We start from the raw sequence: 24,704 nt of genomic DNA on the forward strand, positions 1-24,704 counted from the left end.
TCTTGCCATGAAAATTGGTGAAGTGACTCTAGGTGCCAAAAGAGAAGCAAGGAGGTGATTCTTACTTTTAGATCCATTGTGTAGTTGGAAAAAAGTCCCATTGGTCTTAGCAGTTTTTGGATCAGTCCTGTCCTCCTGTTCCTTTTCTACCTCCAGAAGGTGTTGATGACCTCCATTGTCAGTGAAGTAAATGGGAGACAATTGTGTTAATTCCTTAGATAATTAATGTGTTAATACTGCACCTTTCAGGCACAGAATTAGCAGGAAGAGAAAATAGTTCCTTAATCACCCTGTAGGTACTGCTCACACCCAAGAAAATCCCCAAACCGGCCCCAAACAAACTAATCAAAGTGTAATAAGATCTATATAAAAAGGATGCTTTTCTATTTACAACTTTCTGGCAAAATCTGTGCTGACCACCAGTGGAGTTCCTGGAAGCATTAATTGTACGCTTGGAGGAAAAATGTTTCTCGTTCTGTCTTATGCCAGACAAGTATCTTACTTCTGTGATCGAACCAGTGAGATAAATATGGATGCTAATCTGACAGTGTAGGCTGATATAAAGGCCACAAATGCCCTACCACATATGTGACTGTGGATTAATAGAATTCCAGTAATTTGCTTCAAAAGCCTAGAACACATATGCCTCAGTATGTACTTATTAGGGGCATGAAGGCCCATTTCATCATTCATATTATTCCCTTACCAATTCCAGCATTTTTTGAGGTATTGCTCAGAGCGAGTCAGGATCGCGAGCTCCCACAGCTTCCCTTAGATGATTTTATGATCTTACACTCAGATTTACCTCATCTGCAGGACATACAGGGTTTATGTATGTTGTAAGTGTTTGAGGTGCTGAATTTACAGCTTACCAAAAGCCCTTCTGCCCTTTTAGACAAATGGGAGAAAAATCCAAAGCAGCCTTCAGCAAATCTTTGGCAGCTGGATTTGCATTTCACAAGCATATTCAAGCTCCAAAGGAGGAAGGAGGTTTCACTTAGTCCCTCATGCTGAATGTAACTTGGCTTTCCTAGGCCTCTGCAGTGAACAAAATGATCTGGAGAAATTGCTTCCCAGAATTAAGAACTTAATTGTTAGCTTGGTATGAACAAAATGATTGTTGTGCTTTCTCCTTCCCATAGGATGTATACCATATCTGCACACAGAGACTCGATGGTGATGAACGAAACCCAGCTGGAAGTATGAAGGTCCATTTCATATACAGCAAATGAAAACCTGATGATAAAATCATACCATCTCAAGTTCCTCTTTCTGTAAATAAATTAAAACATGATGACAGTTTTATTTTACTCCCTAGTCCTATGTACAATGTAGTTCTTTGCATCCAGACCAAAATAGTGCGATTAGAGCTGAGCAAATATTTTAAGTACTCAGAGGAAGAAGAAACAGAGAAGAGTCATTTGTATAAAAAAATTTTATTCACTTCAGATTTTTTTTTTTGTTAGCACTAGGAGATGTGATAGTATTGACGTTATTTTCCCTCATGGAAAAGGTAGTATTCACAAAGGCCAGTTTTAGATTGCTAAAGCTAATCTCCCCAGATTCCTGCTGCAGTCACTGGAGAACTGGAGCATGAGAGAAAGGACTCCTTGGAAGACAAATCTGAGTTGGCCCTTCACTTATCAGGGGTCTGAATCACCCACCGGAGAAATATTAGCCCACTCTCTCCAACTGATGTGGCTACAAGCTATCTTAAAACCGCTTTGACTTCAGTCCTTCAATATTCAGAAACATTTTGCTTTCAGTCAAGGCCAGCTCAGAAGCGCCACACTCACGCACTGCAAATGGTCTGTATCTGTGAATGAGAGGGGAAAGGTCTCTTCCTGAAATGCTAGTTTCATTTAAACAATTTGGAATCATGAATGACTTCGTAATAAAAAACCAGAACCTTAATGAAGTCAGCCCCATATAAGCCAAACTGAGCAAACCAATAGTTTGCACATCTTTTTACCATTCCCTGGTCAAAATTAAAATGAAATATGATGGCAACAAGCATACAGGTTTGAATTCTTTGAATGGTAACTGGCTTTTTGCAGCTTGTATTTTACTTTTCACCCTTCTTTATGAGATCACTATGTAATATAAAATGACAAATCCTTCAATTCTAAGCATGAAACCAGACTCAAAACTAGTGAATTAATGGGAAAGATTACAGCACAGTAACAGAGAATTCTTTCTCAAATGCAGTTGTATCTAATTTTTAAACACTAAGTGCTGGAAGGGTAAGCATTAGGAACGATTTAAGGAGAACAACAGTCCAACTAAAATGAAGCTTGTAAGTTCCTAATACACTCAATAGGCAAACAACGTGCCTTGAAAAGACCTGCAAAGTAAGGCAGCCAAAATAGTTGCATTGGATCTGAGCCATAATTATTCCCATTTTTTTTTTCTTTTTTTTAGATTTACCTTAAGGTTGAGGCATTGCTACAGACCAAAAATTAGCAGTCCAGTATAAGCAGACTTTTAATGTTTAAAGTAATGATTTTGATGTTTGTGCATAATTTCTTTGGGAAGAATATGATACTATAAAACGTAAGTTAATTGCAAATCAAAGAGTCTCCCACACAGCTTTGTGTTGACTGTTCAATTAAAAAAAAGACAGTTACAAGGGTTCAATTCTTCTTCTGAATTGTTCCTTTAAGGAAAGAAAGCAGTTATGAAAGAGTTTCAAATGTTTTCCTGTTTAACGTTTAATGGTGCTTGTTATCATATTGTTATTTCACAATTGTGTTTAACATTTATTCCCTGCTATACTGAACTGAACTTCTTTTGTAGGTGATCTGCAGTGATGTTAATCTTGCTTTATACAATAATGTCTTAAAGGTTTAAAGTAATATGATGTTTGTTGGCGTGTCCCAGCACTCCCATTCTGCAGTACAAACAGTTACTATTTTCTCAAATGATACTCAGACAACATAGCAGAAGTTAAATTTTTTTGAATATCCTAAGCTGAGTAGAAGAAAGTTTTGTTTCCTTCTCCTCAATAATTTAGCAAAAGAAGTTTAAATAAATACTAGGAGAAGGCACATAGGTAGAAGGAGTTGCCATGTTACCTATACAATGTTTTGTGCTGTTTTTTCCCCAAGAAGTTGAGTTCTTTCACTTCCACAGATCTTTCATTATAAGTCGACTTTATTTCTTGACTATCGTTGCAAGTTGCACCCAAGACTTCATCCAGAGCACAAGACATCCTTTACAATATTTCCAGATTTGGTTATGAAGCCATTAACAATCTTCCTTCCCTGTTCCTGCAGCTTTTATTCTTTTCTTCATACAGGCAAACTTTGGCTGGTATCTATAGATGTTTATCATAACTAAAGTCTGATGTAAGGCACATGTGCTGTGGCCCTATAAATGCAGATTATTTGGAGCAGAGCTGCTGGTAAGATTGTAGGAATTACCCACTAGTCTGGCCAGATTTTAGGGTAGATCAATTCACAGTTTGTGCATGAACCCTTCCTGCAGTTTCAGCTGGGGAGACTTTTCTCTTTAGTTTTTTTTTAATTATGTACTTTCTTTGGAATTGCTGCTGGATCATCCTAGAAATGGATACATACTGGTGGTAGGGCTGAATGGTATATTCTTAAAGACTGTAAAATATTTTTGGATGCCATTATAGGGGGTGTATTAGATACATGTGTTATCTAAATAGTTCAGAAGTTTAGTAAACTCCAAATATGTACTTCCAGAATCATGAAAATCACATTTCATATGATTTGTTTTTTATTTAGGGCCATAATTACATTTGTTTGAAGACACAGTTTTACCACTACTGAATGGTATCTTGCTCTGTAAGAGACAATAGGACACCAATTTAAGCAGGAGTTAAAGCAGGAGTTTGAGACATATTTATACTGAGCATGTGTTCAAGTGAAAGGTGTTTTCCTGAATCAAGCAAGACGTAAACATTCAAGCATGCAGAACTGTAATGTAAAAGCAGAATCTGAACCTAAGAGCTCATGGAGCTAGTTCAGTTTAATGATAACAGAGAACGGACGTACCTTCTTTGTCTACCTGTATAAAGCAGATCATACAATTACTTTCTGCCCTGCTTGGGATCACAGTGGTAGAGGAATAAGGAGGCTTATTATGGATTCAAATTTTTCAAGGTCAACTTTGAATTGAATTGATGGCTGTAGCCTGATGGTTCAAAAGGTAATTGTTTGCCATTGATGCTCAGGACAGAGTTTTATCCTCTCCATGTGCTAGGACTGATAATTGATCATTATATAAAACTGAGCCATGTAACCTTGGTCTGAGGTCATCAAAAGACTGAATCTCTCATTTTCTGTTCCAGAAAACTTCTCGTTGTTTGGTGAGATTCAAACTTACATTGTTTTGCGATCTGAGCTTAGTCAAAACACCAACACGGCTATGAAGGAAGACTTCTTTATTGCATTTTCAATATTTCATCCTCTTTGTTATATTAAGAAAGTTCCTCATTTATGTATTAACATTAAACCAAATGTTTTTTCAATGAAAATAGTGTAATCAAGAATAATAGCTATACATGAGAACCTTTTGGTACGTGCACATTTAGACTGAGCTGTTCAGAAGCAAAATGCTATCTGCATTCACTGTCAGTGCCTTGAGGGAAATAATTGACACAGGTTAAGACTCCATTTATATAATGAGCTGACCTGGACAGTAAGATTGCCGCAGTGAGACTAAGCCACGACTCTGCGTTTCAAGGTCATAGATAGTGAAATTATGCAGAGAGCATGTGGATATGGAAACTTTTGGTCATTTTCAGTCACAGATGGAGAATGCCTATAAACCTTCTCCTACAGACTTGGAAATCTGTTGACAAGTAGAACGATCAAGATTTACAATGCTTGAAGAGACACTTGAGATAGGGGAATTAAGCAAAGTTTTATGACAGAAAAAGTTGAAAAAAGTAAAGCACTAAAAATGAAAGTTATGGTCTTGAGCTTTCAGAAGAGAGTAGAGAGCATTTGTCCATGCAGGTGAATGCATCTGTAGCAAAATTTATTTCTACACCTGTAATAATAATGAAAAAAACCCCAACTCAACAAGTCATTTGTTAAAAATATTTATGGCCTACAGAGCAAGATTGCAGCCAGCAGAAGATTTTTGGCTTTGTGGCATCCAAAGGGAAAGAGAAAATTGATGTGTCTTCATATGAAGAGAGTTTGATTAGTGAATTGACAGACACAATGCTAGTGAATCAGATTCTTTGGTGGAACTTTTCTCTTGGCTGACTGTGTATGGACAATGTCTTTTGGAGGATGTCCCACTTCCAGTGTGCGGGGTGATCTTGGTCATGAGAATAAATCTTAATTGTTTTTAACTGACCAGGCACTTCATTTTTGTGTAATCCTATATTATTCATTTTATGATTGTACTTCTACCTCTTCTTCCCACAAGGGAACTTTCAGACACATCAATCTGCATCCTTCAGGAAAGCTGCTTTGACATCTTTTTGGTTACATTTCCCAGCTCAGGCTGTTCCCAGGTGATACTTGCTGGGGGTAAGCAGTTCTTAACAAATAACATACACTGCAACACCCATTTTTCTCCCTCCCTTCTCCCAAGACAGATGGATGTTTCATTGGTTTCCTCCACATCTGCATCTTTCCAAGTTTCACACGTCTGCAGTTCTAGAGCCCCAAGGAAGAACATTTACCCACCTGAAACTAGAATTTCTGGAGAGCTGTTGCTGAGCAATGAAGGGAAGAGTCCTTTATTGTCATCACTATATTTACATTCTTGAGCCATTGTGCATCCCATACTGACCTTTCTTTTATTTACATGCTTTGCTTTTCAGGTTGACTTGTATTGCCCTTTACCTGGCACACAGTGCATATGGTGATAGGGCTGTTTTTGTAATTGCCCATGATAATCTTTGGTTCCTGAGTCTTGAACCTATAGGTCAGAACAAAATCCTTTGAAATACAAGACTTAGCTACGTATTTTCATGCTTCCATTACGTCTGAACTTAAAGGATTCTTCACTGCCTGTGTATAATGAGCTTCTATCCATCACTGACCATATTTTTGTGTCACAAGTAGTTAGGGAAGAAAACCCTAGAAAATTGCCATGTAATTTGTTAAAGATCTATTCTAAGAGAGGCATTCAGTATCATATCAAGTAACTGCGACATCTGGATGGTAGATACTAATAAAGAGCAAAGGTTTAGTAGGATCCTTGAGTTAGTAAGACAGACCATTGGTCTGTAATTTGGACGTAGCACCTAAGGGGAATTTTGGGAGTAGATCTCTTAGCCATTCTGTAAAATGACAAAGAAATTTGTGAAATATCAAGTAAACATTGTCCTGACCAAAGCTTGACTGTTGCACAGAACATATTTTGGTCATAGATGCTGAATATGGTGTGTGGTATGGTATATGTTTTAAATGATGAATAATGTTTATATTGCAGTAAACGTAATCCTACAGTAGTGAAAATAGAAAACATTTAGAAAATAGGTATGTGTAGAAAACAGATATGAAAAAAAAGTGTGAAGGTTGTTTCAGTTTGTAAAAGGGGCTACACAGAGGTGTAGCATCTTAAAATCAGACGCTAGTGTGAAAGTCTTGCTCTTTCTACATCAGTCTTGCAAAACATAAAAAGAGGATCTTACTCTAAGGTTTTGCATTCATGGAAGCAATCTGCAACACCTTAAAGTGTTCCTCTCAAGCATCAGAACATACTTGATCCTGAATTACAAGCCATTATCTTAGATTCATCAGTGTGTAGAGAACTTGTCTCTCTGTCTGCAGTCCTGGTCCCCAAAGCTAAGGAAAGCTTTAGGGAAAAATGTAACAGGGAATTAAAAAAAAGGATCGTGTATAAGCAATAGGAGCTAAAAGGAGAAGATGGCAGGGTTAAGCTAAGTCGCCTAGAAGAGAAAAGGTCTGAGAGTAAATTATATCAGCCTATAAATAGCTTTAAGGCAATAATAATGTAAATGAAGAAAGGGAATTATTCACAGTCTCAGAAGGTGATAGAATGAAAAATCAAAGCTGGAAGCTAAGGCAGGAAAAGCTGAGATGGGGCTTCTAGAGGAACAATCAGGCTTTGGGAGAGATCTCCAGGGGAGAAATTAGGGCATGATTTACTAGAAATTCAAGAACAGATTAGCTAATCCACTAGCAGAATTTATTTACAACACAAAATATATCTACATGGCCATTTTTAGTCCTGGTACCTGATTTTATGAATGTTTTCCTAATTTAAGGGGTAACATCTCACCTTAGGACCTATCTGTACTGCTGGAGAAATGAGTGCTGACCTTGCTGTACTGACAGCTAGATTGTATACACTGAAACCGGCTTCAAAAGACCTGTCATTCAGTGAAACTTCACTTCTCATCAAGTGGTTTCAAAACCCAGAGTTGGTGCAATGCAGTGGCATGCATAGATGCCAAGTTAAACTTTGCTATGAAAGAAGTAGCTTTGCTTTCTCAGTTATTAGATGAGCTTTTCAGGGAGGTATCGTTCTGCAACACTTGCAGTGCGAGCTGAAATAAAGTGCTGTATTTTCTGCCATAGACAATTTCTTGGAATAAAATATTTTCAGTTATGCTATCGAGCTTTTGAGAGTATGATAATAAATCTGGAATCTCAAAGTGATTAAATTAAAATATACCAAATAACCACAGGGAAATTACATGAGAAAATTACCTTTAGAAAAACATTTATTAGTGGTTTGTGATCTACATTTTCATTCTTAGGAATTATATTTCTAACAGAGTTAAATTTACAAAGATATCAGTAGGCTTTTAGTGATACTGACCCAAAAATAACCGAAATATGAATGTAATCTCAAAGCTTAGGTGTATTCATTGTATAGAAAAATATTCCTACTACTGAAGATGTGTCCTTATAAAGCAATTATTTCAAGTGTAATTTTTAGTGTATGCGCTATATTTATAATTTCAGTTTGTTGGCAGTAGAATTGTATTCACATTTAATGTCCTGATACTGGTCTATGCTTTGTATTGTAAAGCAAGAAATCACAGGCACATATGAACTAGCTTTTTCCTCTATTTAGAGGATCAGATTCCTTCCTGCTGGAAATAGGTACACACCTCCTTTGAAGTCCATGGTCTCTGTCTATTTACAGTTTCTACTGTAAAAAAAGAATCTTGTGTTTACTATTTATCTTGCATATTTTCCAGAACGGCAGCCTTACCAGCCTTGCTGGAGTTGCAGCTGGTTTACAACGCCTACAATAGATGATCTGGGTCCATGGGGAAGAGGGAAAGTAGGTAGGGGCTGGGCTTCTCTCTCAATTACAGATGAGATAAATCAGGAGTAACCCCATTGAAGTCAGGGGCCTGGCCACGGTCTGAAACTGTGATAGAAATAAAAGGAAACAATGTCTTTTCAGCTGTATTGGAGCACGCTGGACCCAAGAAATGTCAGACATACCGACTGATTTCTAAGGGCTCATTCTCCAGCTCTGACTTCAAAAACTCGACCTTGAGCTAAGAGGGTCCCTCTTGCTTAGGGGAGGTACTCATTGCAGCAAGGGTTTAACGTGGACAGTAGCATGAAGGCGAGGAAGGCTGAAGGCCACTTTGTTCCTGTCGCTGAGTGATTTCAGCTTCCTCCCATGTTCTGCTTCTGTCTGTTCTTTTAAAAATGCACTTATCCTTCCCCATGGCCTGCTGGACCATGCAGCTAAGTGTTAGTGATAGCATGTTGGTGTTGCAAGCAACATTCAAAGCTGTATACAGCTGTCAGAAATTAATACAGACCTTTCTAGAACATTTATTGCTGGATCTTTTTTGTATACTGGAGATCATGGAAGATCTGAGCATGATTATTAACAAACTGCAGAGGTCAGAGCAGTGGGAGAGTTCGTAAACTCTTACAGTCTTGTAACTCACTGTCCCAAATTCAATTGTTAGTGTCCATAAATGTTTCCAACACATTGTGTGTCAGTGCAACGTCCTGGAACTGCAATCAACAATGTAAGAGAAAATTTATGGAGTGAACCTGTAAATAACTGTGTAAGTTCTCAAGCAGTGTTGCTGAGTTAATATGTTGTTAATATATAACGCTGTGTTATGAAGCAGTGCAGAACCTAGCTTACTGGCTGCACTTAACACCAGGGAACACTTCGCTGTCGCTGTATTGGAACAACAGATCGGTTATTTTCCTTTTTCTCTGCCCTTTTTTATTCCTCTAAACACACAGCCAGATGGAGAGCATCACGGGCAGACTTTATTTTCTGCACTTTGTTATCTGAATGTGCTTTCAAATAAAGCAAGGGAATGGATCAATGCTGTTAGCTGTTGTTTTGTCTCTAGGTTTTGATTACAACGTCGTATGCTTTCGCATCCAGGCTGCTCTTGGTGCCATTTAAGTGCAAGCCATAACCTGCATGTTTCTGCAGTCCAATGCTTTGCCGTGACTTGAGTGGCTGCAGAAAGAGGGTGAGGCCCATTTCAGTGTAATGAGAAGCACCCAAAGCAAAAGGTTAAGTTATTTGTCTGCCACCCTAATTAAAAGGATTCTCTAAATAAAAAATGAAATACTTTCTCCACCTCTTTTTCCCTCTGCCCCCATGACCTCAAAAGACAGCCAGCAGCTTTGGCTGAGGGATCCTACAAATTAAGCTTCAGGAGGTACCATGGTTTGGGCATCCTGCTTAGTGGAGTGCTACCTGGGCAGGGTTTTCACATGCTCTTCCCTGAGAAGACAAGGAAAAGGGATGCTCTCATTCTTAGTAGTAGCTTTACCCTGTTCCTTGAGACAACTGAGGGGAGCTGAAAACTAGGGGGAGTGGGAAGTCTTCCTTTTTCTGTTCATCTGATGGGAGATGCACTGTGGAAAACCTTGCTGGGCAGTGCTCATAGCAGGGAAAGTGATGCAGGCAGGGTGAGGCGGCATAGAGCTTGGAGCTTTTCCTCCCGGACTCATCCTCTCCCCTTCAGCGGTAATCTGTCCATGAATCTGGCCAGCCAAGGCTCAGAAACTGCAGATCACACCAGTGAAAAGCTGAATGCTGGGTGGCATTGACTGGACATGGCAGTATTTCAGATCTCATTTTGCTCTGTCCCCAAAACGAGTTCAGCTACAGTCCAAAACGCAATAGGAGGAGCTGTAAATGTAGGGATCGAGCTGGAAAATGAGTGCCAAGCTGCCCCCTGTTCTCCTGGCACGCCACGTCTGCATTGTACACCCACAGCTCTGCCTCAGAGGAAACAGTGGCAGAAGGAAAGATCTGGTGAAGGGCAGAAAAAACGCATTGCAAGACATGAACCAGCTTCTGTACAATGACAGGTTAAATGGACTCGCCTTGTAAGAGGGGGAAGTCTGAGGGGATACAGCAGGGATCACAGATAGCAAAGAAATGATGAAAGGAACAGATTGACACTCTTCTCATGGCACGGAAGCTGGAAGGCACCAAATGAGACGTCCCAGTGTAAAACAGCAGGCTTGAGGCAAAGGGAAGGATGTGCAGTGTCCTGGCGGCGCGTTGGGAAGCAGGGGGGGCACACATCCTGCAGCAGAATTCCAGCCGCTGGCCGGTTGCGCAGAGGGGCTCCATCAGCCTACAAAGGCAAAGGTATGAAGTGACTTTATTGTGGGAGCCACGGGAGCTCTTCCCGGCAACGCTCTGGCCCCACAGGGGTGACATGAAGCATGTTACTTGGAAAAACATTCAAAGATGCTTGAACAGACTTGGTTTAATGGCCTTGGAGAGGGGTGCTCCTCCCAACATCCTGTGGGTCCAGCGAAAGCAAGTGCTGCACTTTGATTTCACTGGTGCAGGTTTAGATCCAACAACAGGTATTTCAAGGCACTGAAGAAAGTGTTTTTCTTTGAAGGTCGTGCTTATAAATGGCATTAAAGTACTTCTCTGAGTGAATCAGGGGTTATTTCTGTTAGCTTTCCTCAAAGCCAAAATAAAAGAACAGATTATTTTTTCCCCTTTATTTCATAGCCATTACTCTGATACACTGAAAAAGAAACAACAGGTTTTGTAAAAAACAATTATGAGCAAGAAATTTATTTTTAGATCAGTAGGTAAACTGTAAGATCAGAGAAAACACTATAACAGATGCACTCTCCATGGAGATTTGGAGATTAGCGAGGAGCTTTCTGCTTATGGTAAGCTTTTTCTGTAGTGGGAGCTCAAAATAAAAGAAGAATTTAATCAGAATTTAAAAAAAGAAGAGGTTCTGGTGCATGTAAAACTTACATGTGGATGTTAAAACAACCAGGCTTGCAGCTAGCAATCAAACAGGGGTTTGCATCTCAATATAGAATATTGATTTCGCTGTTGTACTAAACTAAGGCGTGCTCTTTACCCAAGTTTCATTTTCAGGAATAAAATACTGTGAACTATGAGCACTTCTCTGAGGTGGTGCTGGAGCACCGCTAGGTCTCACGGAGTCAGTGTTTTGGGCCAGCCCTGGGATTTTTGAACACTTTCCACTTGAGCACCCTCCCTGCTTGGCAGGAGCTGCTGTCCCATGGGGTGCAGAGCTGCGGTGCGTGGGAATCCCGTCAGGCCAGAAACAGGCTCATAAAATTGTTGCATAACAAGAAAACAAGTTTGTGGAACTGATCTTTTAGCTTTACTTACATTTCTCCAGGGGTTCAGCAGGTAGAAAGGATGGTGGAGTGGTGAAGGCAAATCATCTTTTAGGTGCTTAATGTTTAAAAAAGGTGGATATTCACCTTACGGAAGGCAGTCTCCTTGTAGGATATTTCAGGGTGGTCACCACAACTAAAGTTTTTTTACGATCCCCCCCCCCCCCCCCCCCCCCTTCCTTCTCTTTACTTTTACCTGTGAAATATAACAACAAAATCAGAAAGGGGATGACTCAATTGGACAATGTTTGAAGTGGGTCGCTCAGTGATCTCATTCCTCTGGAGTATTATTTTTTTTTTAATTTGACGCTTCTGATTTTGATTTTGTGCTGATAGATAGGGAGAACTTTTGATTCTAGCTATGCTGGCTATAAATAACTTTTCAGAATTCCTTTCTTAAAATATTTGGAAGTATGTCACTGTGTTTCCACTTGTCTTTATGTTTTGTGGAAAATTGAGTGCATAACTTTTCCACTTGGAATGGTGCATACTTGATTTTAAATGAATATTGTAAAAGCATGTAAAGCAAATGACGCATATTTGCCTCTGTGAAGGAAAGCTGTGATGGACCTAAAAGCTACATACATCCAGTGGGAGTCACATGTCAGGCTTTAGTAAAATTCTGCTTTGCCTAAATGCCTCGCCTATATAACAAGTGTAATAATGATGATTTTCCCATTTTCTGTTACAGCCTTTAAAAGCTTTTCTTTAGATCCAGAACAGGAAGCAGTGTAGGGTGCACAGAGCAAGTGGATGATAAAGGTTCAAGTGTCTCTTTCCTCCCATTGGGAAAAGGGTTTTTAATCAGGGTCTGCTGTACTTCAAAGACTCCTGACCACATGCCTGTACAATCAGTTTCTCTCTTTTTCTCTGGCCCAATTACTATTTAATTGTTTAGCCAAAGTGAGTTGCCCTTCTGAAGAGACTGAGAAGTAGAAATTGAGACTCACATCCATATCTTTCCAAGAACTGTTCTTACTTTCTCCTCATTGATCTAAAGATGACCTTCATGCAACAAGGATTCTTGTCCAAGGAATTAGACTGTAACCTTGAAAGAACGACCCCAAAGCCACATGCAAACTTTTTTGGCATGGATTGGATGTGACTTTCAATTTCTACTTCTCTGAATGTTATCTTCACTGAATTCACTCAGTGAGCAGTACCTTAAACTATGACACCAGTCTTTGCTAGATTTCCTAGGACAATGTCTTCATTTCCATGGTAAAAGAAAAGTCTTTTAGCACAGGATTCATTCATTGAAATAGAGATGAATCTTGCAATACTTTGAATTTATCCTGCAATGTTTCTGTGGGGTTTGAAATCCCTTACAGGAGTGCCTGGAAAGATGTTTAGGTGTTTGTATGAATCAATAGCCACAGGATGCAGTTTTGTGCCTATCTCAGGAACTAACATGAATTGCTGCTATATGAAGAAAATCAGAAGAAAAAAAAAAGAACAGTGGGGAAAGAAGAAAATGACACTCTAGCTGAAAGCAGTTTGCTGCTCTGGATCACTCATGCAATTAGGTAGATCTTGGGATAATGGAAAAATTAAAAGTTTTCTTTTTGAATTCTTATTGATGCTTAGGTAAAGGAAATGGAATAAAGTATAAAAGCATCATGAATGATGCAAAGATAAAACTGTCAACTTTAAATAAGATAGGGTTTGAAGCTGAATCTTTGAAGTTTTCTATTCCTGTTCCAGTCTCATCTAATGCATAGTCTTTCAGAAGGTGCAAAATATGCACTGGATTTTAGTCATATAGAGTTTTGCATAAAAATTGGCTAGCATTAGTGCTCTAATGCATCACTGAAAATAGAGTAAGAAAATGACGGTGTCAGCTTCCATGGTATGTTGCAGTGGAGTCAAGGCTTAAAAGAGTGAAATACAATTGCTTATCCACTGGTCATGTCAAGCTCTCCTTCCTCATGGTCTACCCTTGGGGCACTGGTGCATGTGCAGGACCTGCATACTCGCCACCCACCTCTTTTCTACTGATACACCACTCCTGTGGAACTACGTGAACACAGAAATCTCAGAGCGCAGAACATATGATTACAAGCGTAATACCAAACATACTTTGACTGAACTCTGCTGAGCAGAAATGGGAGTATATACCAAGCTGGCTTTACATCTGTTTTGTGCTTCCCTTGTCCAAAGTTTGAAAGGTGGGACACCTTCATGGCCATGCTGACTCTTCCATGGTCGCGATGACTCTCAAAGGCAGGCAACAAAATTATCTGCAGCATGCTAATGTACTGGTTACACTCCAACACCCTCATTTATTATTTTTTTTTGTTGGCTGCCATTGCCTCTGTCTCATGAGGAAAGTACTTTTATTCCAAAGGTTTCTCTCACTTTCAGTGTCAGTTTGACTTCTGTGGCTAGATTGGGCAATAGTCCATTTGCTATGCTATAAGGTCTGTGTAGTTTTTAACCACTCATTCCTCTACCATCTGTACAGAGACAGAGTTAGGACAAAAAAACCAACCACCAACAAAAAAACAAACAACCAACCAAAACAGGGGTGCTGCTGGGATTAATATCAAAAAGTGCTGTAGGGCACTAAGGCAAGGTATAGCCTAATGAAAGTCATGTTGAGTACCATAAACCTCACCCACTTCTGGTGCCATAGCTGCTCCCAGAGCTTTTGCTTTGAGATCTGAAAGAACAGAAGCAAGAAATCAGCCTGCAGTGCTATTTACAGAAAAGCTTTATCTCACCAAGGAATGACAGCAAGAGAAAGTTTGTCACCTGAGTGGCTGTATCGAAAGAGACATCGTCAAGTAACAGATTTGTTGTGGGCATATAGGGACTTACATTAGGCACTGTCAAAGCTCTGCTGGGAATATATCCTCAGCCTGCCATATTTATTACTGCTAACGTCAGCAACAGGGATGCTTTCAGGGATGCATTAAGCTCAGTTATTTGAAACAGGGATACACCATTCTGTGGAAATACAATGGGCATGTAACTGGGGTTAAGCCTTTTGAAGAAAAAGGGCTTAGCAGACAGCTGACAAATTATTCGGATTTGGCCTGGGGAGTGCCTTCACAGAGGGTCCATTGAGATAAGAAGAGAAGCCATAAATTCTTGTAGTCAAACATGGCCTTTGCAGAAGGTTTTGCTTTGTTCTTCTCTAGCTCCACTTTCATTTTCCCCTTCTCTGGAAAATTCTCCCGGTCCTCATTTGTCACAATGTTTCATTCATTTTCTTATTCTCTGTGCAGACACAAGCCAGGATAACATTTTTATTACATTATAGTCTCATTTTTGAAATGTTGCTGTCAACCTGCCTTTTGTAGAATAGCTTATATGTTTTGCTTAAATATTGCAAGCCTGTGTGTGTCAGTAAGTAACATTTTTTTGGCTTGGGTAAATGCTGAAAGATATAACAATGTGGAAAAATGCTTCAGACAAACAAGAAGTGACAGAGGCTATCTTATGAAGAGCTGTTTATTAGGAATTCAATCTTGAAGGCTTCCAAAAAGAAAAAAAAAAAAAAAAAAGAAAGGTGTAATTCATCTTCAAAGAGATCAGTTTATTATATTTGCTTACCTCCATGTAAACCTCCTTTGCTTTTTAAAGGATGACAACTGGCTGAAAAGGAAGCAGTGGGGAAGGTAGGGAAGGACAGCTTATTTTTCTGTTTTCATGGTCCAAACAAGCCTAGTGCTCCTTCAAGGTCAAGTTCAACAGAAGGTAGGAGAGTGTGACATCTCCAATAGATTTGTATTAATAAAAGGGGTATACTTGGCAAAGCAGTGTTGCTGGAAGAGAAAAATACAGACTTGCAAGCCTATGAAAACACTTAAGAAAAGTGCCAGAGGAAAATCTCTTTGCCAATCACAAAGAGATTTCTTTCCTCCTCTGCTGTTAATAGGGACCATGTGTGTGCCAGATGCAAAGGAAGCATCAATAAACTTACAAGCATACTCCAGTGAAGACTGTGTTCATACAAGTAGATTGATACTCAAGGTACTGCCATCTAGATGGCATCAAAAGCTGAGTTGAAATGCCTACATTTAATGTGAGTGTAATTACTAACATTGCCCCCTTTAGGATGCCCGACCTATTACTGTTAGAAATCTGGGGTAAAATCCAAACGAAGTGATGTCAGTTCCCAGTAGATGTTTTCAAAGTTTCCCTGAACGTGCCACTTCTGCTCTCAGAGCTTTTGCTGCACACACAAGCAGAGATGCTTTCGTGTGCAGCAAAGGCAGAGTCAGTCTCTAATGCCTTTTGGGGCTGTGTATCCGCTTCTTCCAGAGCCGGATCCGCTATTGATAAAGGAGATGGTAGGCACATGCCTTGGGGACAGCCAACCTGCACCAGCAAGTCTCACCTGCCTCCTCCTGGTGTGGGGAGCCACCAAGACGCAGCAGCAGGTTAAGCAATGGCAGCTGGCTGCTTGCTTGAATGTTGCCACCCTACACCTAGGTGTAGCAATCAGCGGCTTTCTCAGCAGCAGCTGTGTGGGTTTTCTTCCTCCATACCAGAGCAAAGTCACTGTAGCTACTGTGCCCAATTACTGAGTCTGGCAGATGTTTCAGAGGAGACTGGGTTTGCAGTATATAAAGAGAGAACAGAAACAATAAATAAATAAATAAATAAATGTTAGAAAACAGGATAATCTGGACTGAATGATTCTTATGGGTCCCTTCCAACCTGAAATATTCTATGATTCTATGAAAATATGATTTAGCCATACATACAAATTGCAAGCTGGTATATAGGAACAACGGTGTGATGCACAATAGTGGTGATATGGAAGAGGCCAAAGGCAGATGGTCTGATTGTGGTCTTCACCTTAACCTAATGAGCTTCTGCAGATGTGATGCTGAAGGACAGATGGAGACAGCTGACTGTCTCTTGGAGGGCAACTGACTGCAGTTGACACAAAGGGAGATGGATTTTGCACGTGAGATTTACCAAAAAGCAGTTTCTCATTTTGAGCTCAGTCTTTCTAAGCCGCTCAGTCTTTTTCATTTTGTTTTGATCCATTAGTCATGTCAGAACAACAGAAGGACAAATCAAATAGTCCATTGGGTTCTTTGAGTCTTTTCCTTCAGCCCTTGGGCAAGAAAAGCCACATGTTTTTTTCTGCAAGCAGTATGAGCAAGTGAGAATACAGCTGTGTTGTGCAGTGGTTGGTGTGAACTGGGGAGGTGACAGGGCACTGCATACCAGGCTGAAAGCATACCAACCTGGTTGCACCTGGGGGAGCAGGAGTCCTCATGGCATCGACTCCTCTGTGCTTTATATTCAGCATATAAAATTCCAGACGTATGCAAATGCCCTGTGTGGGGGAACTTTTAGATGTGGAAAACCTGTTTTTGCCATAAGGCATCAAGAAGGGAAATACACCTTTGAAATGCTTTTTGCTAGGAGTAATAATGGGAAAGCCTAAAGGTTTCAGAAACTGGGGTTATAATTAGGAACACAAGAGGTTTGCTGCCTTCTCCTGTAACTCAGTGTTTCAAGAAAATAATAATAAAAAAAAATCTGGAAAGTAGTTAGGCAGGAAAAGTCTCTTCAAAACCAACAACAATAAAACTAATGATACAAATAGAGCAAAGTAATTAGCTGGAAAATCCAAATGCATACAGATCAGACCAGCTGAATGGAATATAACCTAGCATACAGCAGGAATTAGATAAAGACATTCCTAAGGCCATACACATTATTTTAGAGAGATGGGGAGGCAGAGAATTTACCACAAAGCTTAAGAGAAGACAAGGGAATAGCATTTTTCAAACAGTGGGAGTGATTATTTCCATAGGGCAACTTTTCCTCTGCCTGTAGCAAATTTAACAAACTAAAAGGAAAATAACAAAAAGCAAATACTTGGACCACATTTTTCATGATGTATAATGTCTGGTTCCTCAAACAGAAGTGTTGATGGATGGAGACTGTTCAAAATGAGTTTTTTTTCCAATTGTTTTCTGTCAGAGTTTAATAAATCTTCATTGTTCATCACCACTTCTTTTGTGCAAATGACAAGTTCTTGAAATTAACTTTTTGGTGTGACTATCCAACTACTATGTTCATAGAGCTTTCAGCTCCAGTTTTAATGATGCAGCAATTGCAAATGTGTGGTTTGTCTAGAATGTCAGATTGCTCTAAGTATTTATTTTCAGTAATTCCCCTTCTCACAAAGGATTTAAGTTTTTGGTCTGAAGGTACTTGGTCCTGGAAAGCAACAACTGATCACAGTGTCCAAGCCTGCCTAACTTATGACCTTCTTCCAATTATCTTGGTGGAAACCGCTATGTGTAAGACATGAAGAATAGGAATTTTTTGTTGGTTTCTTGAATTTATAGCCAGTAATATTCAAGATGACTTCTAGCCAACAGTTTGAATATGAATGCTTTATCTAATAAGAATTATAATAACTGAGATAATCCTACCTGTATAACTGCGTGATGTTGTAGCTGACCCAGTAGTTTGACTGCCTTGCATGATAGGATAGTCAGGCAATTTAGGGGAAAGACGTTTGTCAGCTCTGAGATAAAAGTAGATAATATCTGGAATATGGAAATGCTGGCTTGGATGGAATAATGCTTTAGGGCTGAATCAAAACCCTTTGGTTTTGGTGCAGTTTGCATAGACTATTTGTAAAACCTTCTGAAATCAGCCCAATTTCTAATGCCAGACACTGATTGCATTGTCAGAGGAAGGTGAACGGTTTTCATCTGCAACCCTGAATTCCAGGCAATATGTACTTTTCAACCTACATATTTAGCAATAAAAAGGAAGACAGTGTCTGACTAAATTATGCTTTTAGTAAGAACATGGAAAGGCCAACTAAAAAGAAAAAAAGAAAGAAAATAAAAGAACTAATTCTTTCAAGTTGCTAAACATACTTTATTTCCTTTTCCTTTGTGTTGATGGTATTCCCTTTAGAAATTCCCAAAGGGCATGTGACTTGAAGACACACACACTCTACTTTTTTGTTGCAAGCTAATACATGGGATACACCCAGACTGACCCAGGGATGGGATAAAAGAAAATTTTCCATACCATTACCCTTAATCCTGGCTCTTTAAAAGGTAGCACTGTTGACAATGTGCCAAATGTGGCACATAATGAATCTTATGAATCACAGTCATTGTTCCTCTGGGCTAAAGGCACAGTAAGAAGGTTATCGTATATATTAACCACTTCAGTGATTCAGGTCTTAATTGTTAAGAAAAAGACTTGAATGGTCACTTGGATGCGTGTCTTTTCATATATATATATGTGTGAAAGATCTTACTGATCCTTTGAGCATCAAAGACGCTATACACATGGCAGATCCAGCTCTCTCCCTAGGAAAGCCAGCGAGAACTTACCGACCTCAATAAAAGCGAAGAGGAGCATAGGAGAACCTTACCATGGCCATCTCCAAAGCTGATTCCGTTGAAAATGAAGAAATAGTTGCTTGTGAATTAACTTCCACTGATGGTTTATTAGGTTTCTCTCCTCAGGTGATTGTGCCATGAAGGAGATGACTTCTCTGTTCTTTTGAGCTCTGTCTTCCTCACCATGAGGCCTATATGCTCGTGGTCATCTGCAAAAGATCTCAGAACACTCCAGTTCTGAGAAGCACTTTGTGTACAGCATCAGAAGAGAGTATAGAAAATATTTGTGATAACATGGCATTAATTTCTCTATTTCTTATCATTTAGATATTACTTGTTGGATATATCATGGTTTGTTGTTACAAATTAGCTGACCTTGATGTTTATTGAAACTGTAATCTCAAAAATATGGTAGAGATTTCATGACTTTTTCTAGATGAGTAGTTGGTCACATACACGGAATATTCAAGAAAACTGCAGTGTGGGATTATGTTCTTTTCCTTCTTCTTAGTTTTTCCTAAAATAGAAACCAACACTTATAAATGCCTTTGAGGTTTGTTTGGTTTTTTTTTTTCCTTTTAATATCTATTAATTTTTTTTCATGGGAAATAAAAATAGAAAAAGCCTTACCGAATAATGTAAAAATTGCTTCCTATTCCCCATAAAGGTTTTTTAGTGCTGATATATACTTTATATATGTATATAACACTATATATCTGGCCTTGTGAATAATCACAAAAGAAAAGGAAGGAAAATTATTGACTTCTGGCATACAATGCCCATTTTTTGGAGCAGAAAAACTCCATCTGTACTAGAAATAAATAGTGTCAGGGTCCACTCTCTGGTGCAGAAGTCAACTGGCACAATCTGGACAGATCTATAGTATTAAGATTTAAAATCATAAGATTGTAGACTAATTCAGCTTGGAAGAGAAAGATGACCTGTGGAGGTCAAGTAATCCAAACACCTTCTTGAAGAGGGATATCTTCAAGGTCACTTAGGTTTCAGAAGGCAGTTCAATGTCCAGCTGAGTCTGTGTGTTTCCAAAGACACAATTCCTTGACTTCTCTGAGCAATCTGTTTCAATATTTGACTACCCTTATGGTGAAACATTTTTCTCCTTGTATCTCATTGAAATTTACCTTGTAGCATTTTGTGCCCATTGTCACTTGTCCTTTCATTTTGCAGCTCTGAGAATACTCTGGCTTTATCTTTATTCCTTAACCCCAAATAGACTGTGGAAGAAGTCACATCTGTTGTGTCCCTTTCTTTCCAATAGTCTGAATAAACCCCACTCCCACAGCCTATCTGTGTATGTCATCTATGTCTCCAGCCTTCTGGCCATCTTAGTGACCCTCAGCTGGAATTTCTCCAGTTTGACTATGTCCTTGTTGTACTGGGGAGGGATGCAACAAGGACACCATGGTGTAAAATTTGGGCCAAAGCCGCGCCAAAGATTGCTCTAACAGGTTATTAGTTTAGTCAACCAAATTCTGGTGGATAGTCCTGGTCCTGGCACTAGTAGCATGATACAGGGCAGAAGAGACCAAAAAGGCAATGGATGTAGCAGGACTGTTACTGTAATAGAGACTCCCTCAATGAGAAGTGTTTTTTATCGGACAGAGTAGCCATTTGTCAGACAGCTAGTATCGCACAGCTTTTGTGTCATATTATTTACAGCTTTATCCACAGTTTTCCAGATTGTGTTCACTACAGAAAGTCAAGGAGCTCAGAGTGAGAAGTGGTCAAGCATCGCCATCTCTGCTCCATAGAAAGTACTTTGTACATAAACTTAAATTTTTAATGACATGTCAAGGTTTTGAACTATCTTAAGAACAGACAATTCAAAGAAGAATACATTTTTGAAATTTTGTCCTAAAGAGGTAGTTTAGATGCATTACATTTTCAGCCTTCATTGTGGTTAGAAGCTTGAACCCATCTTATATACCCCACAGTGCACAGCAACGTAACTCTCGTCATCAATGAGAGAATCAAATGGTTCAGGCAATGGGCTCTACTACTACAGAAAGTAAAAAAAAAAATATTTTTCAATCAATCAGAATTTGGATCATTGCAATGTCAGCAAGTTTGATCCCAGGTTGTAAAAGGTATGTGCAGATTTTTCAGGTGAACAGAAAACTTCTGAAATTTAGCTTGGGGGTGATTTATATGAAAAAACAATAAGTAAATAATAACCATATAGCTCTGGTTTATCATCTGTGCAGCTCTACATATTGGGCCACAAGGAAAATGTTATGTTAGTGAATCAAAACCCCAACAATCAAGTAAGAAGGTTTGTCTTCAGGGAAAAAAAAAAAAAGATGGAATAAAATGAAAATTTGGTACATAGATAAACTATAGAAAAAAATAAATGAAGGTGTTAAGATTTCTTCTTCTTGATATCGAGGCCTTTTCAAGGTGGAATCATAGGTAAGCATACTCCCAGGGGACAGAGTGGCGTTTTCTGTCCTGAACTCTTCTTTTTGTAAACACTTAGCATAAAATACTGTTGGCTGATTTATCAGTCACCTTCACACTTCACTACTTCAGAATGCTTTGTTTGTGCTTAACAAATGCAAAGAGCTCTCTGCTGTTTGGGCTGCCTGTTTTAAATGTAAATATGAAGACATATGTTTGCTTTTGGATTTGACCTTTCTTGGTAGCTTCTGCAGCTGATGAATCTAAAATGATGAGAGGATTTCTTCCCGGCTGATATTTCTGCTAAAACTTTGGCTAATTGTAAAACATGAAGGAAAACAGGAGCTGGCAGTAAAATTGCTGCACTCAATAACCTCAGTATTGGCCATTGACGTCAAAACAGGATGATCAATTCCTGGAACAAAACTTTAAAGACCCACTAGAGAAGGATGTGAATTTTTAAGAGAGTAGAAAGCTATTTCCTACTAACTCAGGACTATTCTACTATATATACCAGGAGGAGAATGCCTATCCTGATTAGAAATTCATATTTATACATAAAGTAGAGAAAGAAAATGTGGACTTTAGGATCATTTGGAGATCCCAGAGAGTTTAGTCATCACAGGAAAGCTGTGCTGAGCAATCTCATTGAAGCAGTTTTTCATTTGTAACCTTTATTACTGAAGACAGTGTGATTTGGTACACTAAAAACAAATGCTTTGAGTCAGTTTTTCCCTACATTTACTAATACTTACACTAATAAATGCAGAATGCATTTTTATTACTTGGTATGAGCAGAGTATCTCATTTTTGAAGAGTGTGCATTTCAGAGAGCATCTCAGCTGGCAAGGGGAGTCTGAGCAGTGGCTGTGTTCCTCTGGTTAGCCCCTTGGCTTTACGTCCACCCCAGGTAACTAAAGATGAAGCAGGATTGTAACCATCGCAAAATCCTTCCTTGCTTACCATGGTGCAAAGTGACCGACTTAAAAAACTGCAAGTGATTAAAACTCGACCCTGTCTGGATGCTTTCCCCTCAGTTAAATAGACTAGATGGGATTCAGTTCATTTGACTTAGGGACCAACTTAGGGGGTTCATCACACCTAACTTTGCAGGGGGAACTCATCTCCACACTCAGAACGATGCCTGGGCGTCTACATGTATGGAGCTACACCAGAGATGAACTTTGCTTTAGAGTAGCCACATCAGTCATGGCACAGCAGCCTAAGAAGAGAATTCATCCCACCCTTTGAAGACTTCTCCTGTTCTCCACAGACAGGAGTCTTCTGGTTACAGTCGCTATAGAGATCCCAGTAAAAATTCTCACCTTTATTTCCGATCTCCAGACAAAAAATAATCAAAGAAAATTGATTTATTTTTTTTTGCAAAATGTTGTTCTGTTTGAGGTGAAAGCAAAGGCAAGAACATGAAACAGGCAAGTAGGAAATATTGAAGCCTAAGTAATATACAAAATGGTTTAAATAATGCTCATTTTCTAACATCTCACATTTTAGGACTGCTGTCATTATCTTGTAGGTATCAGTTTAGAAAGGATGTCGGAAAACTGATTTTTAACATCACAGCTGTTATAAACTGGCCCAGAAAATGTTATGACTGCTGCTCAGTTATGTTTTCAAAGAGATGAGGGATAGTAGGCTTTCCAAAGTGGTGTTAGTGGACTATTTGTGGCTTCAAAGAGCTACCTTTTGCATGAGGGTGATCCTGTGTCTTTCAAAGATGAAGCAAACAACATCATAGAGGAAGGGAAAGTGAAACAAAAAATAGACAATAGGATTAAACTTTCTCTGAAAGGACAAAACTGTGCGTGTTAAAGACATCTGAAATATATAGGTGCTCTCTGAAAATTACATTTCTGCATTTCTGTCTCAGGAACAGCATGAGAATATTTCATACCCATAAAAAGGGAAGGAAGGAATAGGATTTTTTTTTCTTCTTCTTCTTTTTTTTTTTTTTAAATTAAAATGATCCTACTGAAAGAGGCTGAATTTCTGATATGGGTTTTTAATGCTGGAGCATTAGATCTGCTTATAAGAGGAGACATGATAAGAGCATGCATAGCAATGAATGATTTAGGGGTTGCAAAAAAGAAATCTACAGCACAAGGCTAATGAGATTGTCAATGAAATCAAGTAGTGGCAAATTTTACACTCTGCAATAGGATTTTTTTTTTTTTTCAGATGATTTATGGCCAGTGGAACTTGTCCTCTCAGCAATACTATGTGGATCACAGTGACCTTCGAAGCAAGAGAAATTCCAATAAATAAGAACAAAAAAGGCCTTCATTAGGGGTTTTGAATCTTATCTTCCAGACAGTTAATTTCTGGTTAGATAATAAGAGATCAGAAGAGATTTTATTGTGGAGATAATTCACTACACTTCCATCTACTCTGGTTTTGGTGCTCTTTATTTTTGGTGAGTTTTTTATGCCACTTGCTTCTCAGCAGGACACACTAACCTGGAGTGAGCAGTCTTATGCTGTGGATGGGCAGCTCCTGAGCCTGCCTTAATGAATGTAACCCAGGACTGGTGCTAAAGTGCTCCAAAGTGTTCCTTTGCCTGTGGGTAAATTGCTCAGGGTGTTCAGACTCTCAGCAGGAATCAGATCTATTTTCTCATCATTTTGCCCCTTCCATACTTTCCAAATTTCTAACAGACTTTCTGTTTCTAAAAGAATAATAGCCCTTGAGATCTAATTTTAAATTCACAGAAACACAGAATGGTCAGGGTTGGAAGGGATCTCGGGAGATCATCTAGTCCAACCCCCTGCTAAAGCAGGTTCACCGAGGGTGCATCCAGGCGGTTTTTGAATGTCTCCAGAGAAAGAGACTGCACAGCCTCTCTGGGCAACCTGTCCCAGAGCTCTGTCACCCTCAGAGGAAAGAAGTTCTTCCTCATATTCAGGTGGAGCTGCCTGTGCTGCAGTCTGTGCCCGTTGCCCCTTGTCCTGTCACTGGGCACCACTGCAAAGAGCCTGGCCCCGTTCCTTTGACAAGATATTTGTAGGCATTGAGAAGGTCCCCTCTAGTCTTCTCCAAGTTGAACAGGCTCAGCTCTCTCAGCCTTTCCTCATCAGGGAGATGCTCCAGTCCCCTCATCATCTCTGCAGCCCTCCACTGGACCCTCTCCAGCAGTTCCCTGTCTCTCATGAACTGGGAAGCCCAGCACTGGACCCAGGACTCCAGACCCAGCCTCACCAGGGCAGAGCAGAGGGGGAGGACATCTTCCCTCAACCTGCTGGCCACGCTCCTCCTCATGACCCCCACTGGCCTTGCTGGCCACCAGGGCACACTGCTGGCCCATGGGCAACTTGCTGCCCACCAGAACGTCCAA

The 24,704-nt window shown here is 39.5% G+C and overlaps 1 protein-coding gene across 1 annotated transcript in view; it reads left to right on the forward strand.

The window, feature by feature from the left end:
• Positions 1 to 24,675, forward strand: part of LOC308064241 (opsin-5-like) — a 54,285-nt gene extending 29,610 nt beyond the window's left edge. The window contains exon 8 of the mRNA XM_080388330.1: positions 1,143 to 24,675. Coding sequence (XP_080244456.1) covers positions 1,143 to 1,206 — 64 coding nt within the window. The 3' untranslated portion in view covers positions 1,207 to 24,675. The remainder of the gene's footprint in view (positions 1 to 1,142) is intronic.
• Positions 24,676 to 24,704: the final 29 nt, after the last annotated feature.

Source organism: Falco punctatus, assembly GCF_963210335.1.
Source record: "Falco punctatus genome assembly, chromosome: 5".
NCBI classification, from domain to species: domain Eukaryota; kingdom Metazoa; phylum Chordata; class Aves; order Falconiformes; family Falconidae; genus Falco; species Falco punctatus.